This window comes from Camarhynchus parvulus, chromosome 19 (assembly GCF_901933205.1).
Source record: "Camarhynchus parvulus chromosome 19, STF_HiC, whole genome shotgun sequence".
In the NCBI taxonomy this organism is placed as follows: domain Eukaryota; kingdom Metazoa; phylum Chordata; class Aves; order Passeriformes; family Thraupidae; genus Camarhynchus; species Camarhynchus parvulus.
Window position 1 is genome coordinate 10,793,092 of NC_044589.1, and position 7,502 is coordinate 10,800,593.

At 57.8% G+C, this 7,502-nt stretch overlaps 1 protein-coding gene across 2 annotated transcripts in view; it reads right to left on the reverse strand.

Moving 5' to 3' along the window:
• Nucleotides 1-7,502, reverse strand: part of CLUH (clustered mitochondria homolog) — a 32,993-nt gene extending 25,491 nt beyond the window's left edge. Inside the window, exon 1 of one of the 2 annotated variants that reach the window (XM_030962632.1) lies at nt 7,351-7,502. In XM_030962632.1, the coding sequence (XP_030818492.1) occupies nt 7,351-7,465 (115 nt within the window). In that variant the 5' untranslated portion in view covers nt 7,466-7,502. Of the gene's footprint in view, nt 1-922; nt 2,478-7,350 lie in introns of those variants that run through there. The other variant, XM_030962633.1, reaches the window with a different exon arrangement.

The window sequence follows — 7,502 nt, forward strand, 5'->3', positions numbered from 1 at the left end:
CTGTGGCAGTGGCACCTGGCAAACCTCTGCAAAGATCCTGGCGTGAGGGAGGGTGCACACCTGAACCCAAAACCTGCTGGCTGCACACAGCACAGATCCTGGGAAGGGTTAGTTAATAACTGATTTATGTTCAAACAAATCTTCTAAACCAAAGTCAGACACAAATCCTTTTCAAAGATTATCGGATCCAAAAGTCAGCAACACTATGTTGCTGGGAGTTAGCCTGGTCTGCAGGGACCGCTCTGTCAGTGGCGAGTTTCCTTCCCTACATTTAGTAACTGGAGAAATTCTTAGAGGGACAAAACTAAAAATTAAACCCCCTACTTTACCAGCATCAACTTTTGGAATGCATTTCCTATTATCAGCTCCAGTGCCATTCTGAGGGGCCAAATGGCTGGGGCCACTGTCCCCACTGCACTGCAATAACGCACTGGGTGAAGGAAGAGAAGGAACATCCCAGCCTCAGCACAGCTGATGGAGCTGCTCCACCCCTGCAGCTCAGGCCTGTCCTCAACCTGCACACAGCTGAAGGAAGGCACAGGCTCCCTGTGCTGGTCCCTCACAGCTGCACACTTCCACCCAAGCTGCTGCGGGCTGGGCTGTGCAGATCCACTCCCATCCTTTACAAGGACCACGTTTGCAGTCATAAACAATAGAGGGATTTAGCTTGTGAACTGAGAAAAAGATAAGCAAAACACCCTTAAGTTTGCTTTGCTGACATGAACAAGGCACAGACAGGTCCCTTTGTGGTACACACCCAGGTGGGATACCTCGTCACCTTCCTCCTTCACCTGTGAAGTTAAAACATCACATCTGCACCCCTCCCCTCTCCTTTGTGCTGCCCCATCCCACAGGCACACACATCCACCCACCCCTGTGAGGGGCATACGGTGTGGTGGCTCCATGCAGCTGGACAGAGCACCTGGGAGAGGAACCTTCTTTTTCTTCCTCTTCTTCTTCTGCTGCTGCTGCTTTGAGGGCAGAACCTGGGCCTGGGAATCAGCATCGGAGCTTGACCTTTTGCTGGGGCAGGCAGTAGGCTCTGCCACAAAACCAGCACTTGTGTTCTGAGCCTTAGGTGACACCTCACCAGGAGGAACAGGCAGCAAAACTGCACTTTGAGCTGGCAGGGTTTTCCCTGCACTGGCTGGCAGAGCAGAGGAGGGTGTCCCAGGGCTCCCTGGGGAGGGAGCAGGAGCTCTGCACGCGAGCCCGCTGTCCGGAGGCAGCAAGGCCGCGTGCAGGCGCACGGCCGCTCGGCCCTCGCCCTGGCCAGCGGAATGCGCTCCAGGGCCCGCTCTGCCCTCAGCTGCTGCCTCGTGCTCCTCCCGGCGGCAGGATCTGTGGGCTAAGCCGCTGTCCTCAAGTTTCACACAGCTCTGGCAGGCCTCAAGTGACTGAGCATGATCAACCAGCCCTGCCGGCCTGTCCCCAAGGTCGGCTGGAAGGACAGTCACTGCATGGGATGCCTCTGTCTGCTGGAGCAGGCCAACCGTGCCAGCGCCAGGTCTCAAACCGCTCTTATCACAAACTGTCATCATTCCTTCTTTGTCCTTGGTCTCAGAGAGGTCTTGGATGTATTCAGTGCCCTTCTGCAGGCTTCCAGTCAGCCCCTCACTGGGGATGATGTCTGGATACAGCCCAGCACACTGGGCAGCTTCTGGCATCTCCGGGACGACACTGCAGCTTGCAGGAGACTTTGGCAAGAGGGGCGACCTCTCATCGGGTGAGCCAGAGCTGCGTGGCTGGAAGAGGAGATCAGTGACTTGCCTGCAGCAGTTTGCAAAAAGGCTGTTTCCCATGCCTGGCTTGTGCAGCAGCGGATCAGAACAGTCAGCTGTGTTCCACACATACACTGGAGTCCCCCCAAGGCACGGTCCCACGCGCAGCCCGTGCCCTCCGCTGCCTTCTCGCAGTCAGGCGCTTTCTCCAGAGAGAATGTCTGCGTGGCCCCGGCGTGGCAGGACACAGGAGCAGCCGCTGACTCCGCGCAGGATCCCGCGCCCCGTGTGCTCACCAGAGCCGGATGCTGGGCTTGCAGCAGTTTCCCCAAGGTGCTGCCTGGGCACCTTCATGCACGGCCGCCTCCGGCCCTGTCCCCAGCTGCGGCTTCGCTCTCCGGTCCCCAGCACAGCCGGGCGCACTCGGGGGATGCCGCCCGGGCCGGGCAGTTATAAATAGCCCGATCTCGAGTGCCACACCAGTGCAGCCTGGGACCAGCGCTGTGCCAAACCCGAGCAAGTGAGATGCATTGAATTACAAGGCCAGGGCAGTTACTATGGCATGCCCGGGCCCGGCACAGCCATCCATACTAAGCAGGCGAGCACAAAGCATTCAGGCAGTGAACCAGTCAGTAGTTTCTAGACGAATTTTCTCTCCTCTCATGCTGCTCTGCCATATAAAACACAGCAAACCACAAAACCACACACACAATCCCCTAACACCTCTCCTCTCTCCATGCTACTTAAAGAAAACCATGGCAACTGAAGCAGGGATTATGGAGCTGGAGCTTTCTCCAAGCACCAGGTGGCCCGGGGAGGTTGTGGCCAAGCAGGCCACTGCTCACACCTCCAGTGAGGCCGTGCCACAGTCACGGGCTCCTCACCCGCCATGGCTGGCATCAGCCAGGTATCACTCCTTTGGCACAGGACAGGCCCCCGAGCTCTGGAGCCTCACGACTGGGTACCCCCCAGGCCCATGAGCCAGCACCAACTTTCAGATCACATGAGCATTGTGGTTTTCTTGTGATTTTTGAAGGACTTCATATGTACTGATAGCTTCAACTCTTCCTCCTCACAAAGAGACCTCTGGGAAGAGGAGGAATCTCCTAGAAGTACCTGGTCAGGTCTCATGAAGCTGAGCTGCATTTCTTCAACTGCAGCCAAAGCAAGCTCACAAGAGTGTATGTGTTAGCTCTAACCTGTGAAGGCTGGTGTCAGTACAGCAAATGCAAATTAAATTTTAGCTGGATAATAAATGAAGCTAAATAAATAGTTTAATGAATCCAAATAAATTTACTAAATGAATAGGCATTAGCTCCAGAGATGGCCCTAATGAAAACATTTCTGCAGGACATCCCGTCAGGGAAAGTGGAAGACGTGGAGGTGCCTCCCTAGTGGAAACCACAGCTTCCAAGGAACTTCCCACTTTAGGTACAACAAGGACTTCTTTTAATAAGAGCCCACAGTGAAACATCAGAGCTGCTCTACTGACATCATTAAACTCAAATTGGTTCTAAGACATCTGTGAGCAGAGGTACTTGTTCTGCATTTATTTCTCAGCAGCTTCACACCACTGAGACTGGCTCAGAGAGAGAGCAGAGCATGGTGAGGCTGCAGCCTGCAGTGCTCTGGGCAGGGCCAAGCCCCAGGACACCCAGAGGTTCCCACAGCCGCTGGCTCGGGCACTTACAGGTGCTGGAATGCCTTGTGCTTTGCATCTGGCACCCTGACTTACCCACCCTGCACTCTCCACATCTGGGAACTACATTTAAACTCATTTGTAAACTTTCTATCTGGCCAAAACTTTTCATGAACCTAGCCTTGAAACTGGCTGTCTGGGTGACCCTGCTACAATAACATGAAATTCAAACATCACAGAAATCAGGCACAAAGAGTAGGACTAATGCAAAGTGCAAAGACCAGCACCAACAAAAACATTAACTGTGTCAGGAAGAGCATGTTTCTCAAATTTCAAGACAGCTGGAGGAAGGAACTGTATTTCAGCCAGAAACCAAGAACCAGCCTATAATCCTCCAAGTCCCTGCGCTTTACCCTTGTGCATACCTTAGTTTCAGAAAGCTACTGGGACAGCAAGAGCAGGGAACCAGCCTGTTGTTCTCTGGGCAGGGTTTGCAGGGGAGGTCTGGCAGCTGTGGCAGCCTCAGCAGCTCGGGCTGCCCTGCAGCGCAGCTGTGGCCACTCGGGTCACACAGCGCCCAGGGGACAGCAGCGCCCGCAGCTCTGCAAGAGCTCTGCCAGCAGCAGCCCAGGAAAGCTGCTGCGCCACAGGAACCCCTCCCCAGGCACACCGAGTGACCCACCCAGGCCTGCACAGTGCCCTGACCCCAGCTGGCACCACAGCCCAACCCGGGCTGAGCCTCCAGGGACACCAACAGCAAAGACAGAGCACGCACGGCACGGCCTGCTGACAGCCAGGACCCACACTACCATTCCCAGCCTCATCCAACCCCAAGGGCAGGAGGCTGGCCAGTGGGGAGCCTGGGAACAGGGCTAGTCCCAGGCTAATCCAACCCGCTGGAGTTCTGGGCAAGACTCGTGATCCTGCAGTTTTATGTCATTGCACATAACTACATACAACCTCTGAGCTTGCAGCCTCTTCAACAGCTTGTAGTAGAGACTTTCTCTTTAAAGTGAAAGACAAACTAAGGAAATGCTTTCTTAGAAAAACATGCCAACCAAAAGCTAATCCTGAGAGAGCCTTGCTACTATGGCAAAAACCTGACCTACTGCCAAAAGTGACAGCCAATGCCACCACAGGAGGAACCACATGCTGGTTTTCATCTTTGGCACACTGTCCAAGCACTGCCCCAAGGACTGGCATTGCTTCTCAAATGCAAATAAAAAAATGCGTGAACTTCAGACCTGTGAAGCTTCTAGAAATAACAACTTTCCAGCACAACCAATGGAGCACAATGCAGGAAAGTAAAGCAAGTGCTGGGAAGCTGTGCCAGAAGAGGGGTGTGCTGCCAAGTTTAGTCATGTACAGACAATGAAGGTAAACACAGGACTCTGCAACATGGTGCTGGTTTTACTGTGCAGGAGGCAGTTCTGAGTCGGCAGGTGGATTTATCTCAGTGCATGTTCCTGACTTACTTCCACTTTTCAGCTGGGAAACCCAGGAGCAAGGCTGCTCAGGCAGAGCAGAGAGCTTCCAGTGGGAGCTCAGCTCTTATCCCACTGACAGAACCGCCCCGAACATGATTCCCTCGGGTTCTCATCCCTCATCTTGCCATGCAGAGGCTGCGTTATCACACTCCTTTCCTCTTCTTAACCTTGTAGCAGTGATCAGATTTCTCTTGCACAACTTTCCTCCGACTGTCCCCCCCAAGCCTGCTAGAGCTGTGTATTAAAAACCCCGACTGCCAGCAATTCACTCCTTCCCAAAACACCAGTGAACCTCCAAGGTTGGGCAACAGACAGCAATAGCAGATCCCCAGATTAAGAATCAGCCTTCTGACCTTGCTGCTAATGCACAGCTACACTTGCCTCCACAGCAGTTTTCCACCAACACCTGCATTCTCCGCTGCTCTAACGGAAGAGACGTCTGAAAGCAGGGCTGTCTGGGGAGCTTGGGGACAGAGGAACTGAGCCAGGAGAAAACTAATCTGGGCAAGGCAAGGTTGAAGGCATTTTACAGTAGCTAGAAATACTACTAAACTTGTACGTGAGAAACTTGTTCTAAGGCAGAGAAGACTGTAGGAATAAAAGTAATCCAAGAAATTCTGCACACAATGGCTGTCTGATCTCACACCAGCTGATAGCAAAGGTAACAACCCAAAACTGAGCCCATCACAAATCATTACAGGAACCCCAGCTGTCTATGCTTTTGTGCTTCTGCACTCAGGAGGTCAGAGTAGCCTCAACAGCTCCTAGGCTGGGGGAAGAGAACAGCAGCCATCAGCCTCTCAGCTGGCACAGAGCCCAGCACCCGAGCCTGGGTGCCTGGCACAGCTCAGGGGGGTTCTGCAGCCAGGAGCCCGCTCACAGCCTGCCCATGGCTCCAGGTACCGAGAGCTGTCCCCAGACACAGCCAGTGCCTGCCTACAGGGGTGCTCTGCAGGGCACACAAGCAGTGGGAACACCAGAGCCCAGGAGCCAGATCTTGTGAGGCCGATGCCAAGGTGGCCAGGCTAGCCCTGCTCCTGCTCAAAGGATTCGTCCATCTTCCACCCTCCCTCAGCAATCAATTGTGGCTGGAGAGGCAAGATTACACTGCATAACTTTTTAACCTGGTTGCTGGCACTGCAGGCGTGATGCTTGCTTCAAAATCCAGCACAGGAGTGAGAGGGGGAGGCTACAAGCACTGAGCTTCCCACTGCTGAACTGCATCCAACCTGCTCCACTAACAAACGCCAGTGAACTTTGCTTCAGGTGACAAACTTCAAAAATCCTCGCTACCATAAAACCAGCGGGGGCTGGAAGCAACGTGTGGGTCAGTCAGGGGACTCACGTGCCTCGGGACGAAGGCCAACCACAAGCCACGCTGCTTCCATGCCTTTGCTTTAGAGACCAGAGAAAAGAGCTGAGCCTGACATGGGTGCTCAGGCTCCTAAGTTCTTGAAGGCACAAACACCAAACGAGGGCAGCTGGAGGCATGTCAGGGTCGGTGCCAGCCAGGAGCTGGCACTGAGAGCAGCGAGGACATGGACCTGCACGCTGTCCCTGAGCCTGGCCTGAGCCACTCAGGCTCCGACACAGAGCAAGAACAGCCAGCAAGTAACTAGTTAAACCTGCAATTTCCAGCTGAGATGTCGAACAAGCCTCTGCCCTTTCCAGGAAAGCTCTTGCTTATGAGTATTGTCTAACATGTCAGCGGCGGCCGCAGCCCGAACTTGCAGGAGGACCCAGCCCTCTGCCGCCCGCCACCCCCGGGACCCGCATGTCCGCCCGCGGGCAGCGCCACGCGGTGCCCGGAACGAGCTCGGCTCCCGCAGCCCGGGCCGGGAGCGCCCGCCGCGCCCGCGGGCTCCGGGAGCGGCCCCCGGGCCGAGCCGCTCCCCGCGGGCCGGGCACGGCGCTCCCGGCCCGGGCCCCCCGCGGCCGCGCGGTGGAGCGGCCCCATGAAGGTGACCTTCACCGGGCCCGGGGCTCCCGCTGCGCCGGGACGGGCCCGCCCAGGCCTGGGGCCCCGCCTGACCCGCGGCTCCCCCGGGCCCCGGCCCCGGCCCGGCCCCGCTGCGGCACGGGACGGCACCCGGAACCGCGCGGCCCGGCCCGCTGCGGCCTCCGGCCTCGGCAGCCGGCGCAGCTCCGGGGCCGCCGGGAGCCTTCCCGAGGCGGGCGGGGGCGCGGGGCCCCGGCACGACTCCCGGCAGGAACGGAGCTCCCGGGCCGCAGTCGCACGGCCCCGCGCCGGGGTGCGCCCGGGCCGCTCCGCCGGGCTGGCCCGGGTAGGACGAGCCGCCCGAGCTGCCGCAACCGGCCCGGATCCCCTCCGCGGCCCCGGCCCCGCACGCCCCCGCGACCTTTCCGGCGGGAGCCAAGAGCCCCGGCGCCGGAGAGCAAGCGGGGGGTTCGCACCGCTGCTCCGGGCATCCTCGGGACGGGCATCCCCCGGCGCCGCAGCCCGGCCCGCGCTGCCGCCGCAGGCCCCGGCCCGGTTCCTTACCGGGGCGCTGCTGCGTCTCGGCGGGCCGGCTGTCGCGGGGTGCCGGCTGCTGCTGCTCGGCGCCCTGCGCGGCCGGCACGGCGGCCGGCGGCATCTCGCCCGCTCGGATGACCATGGGCCCGCCGAAGGACAGCGCCGTCCGCCCGCCCACG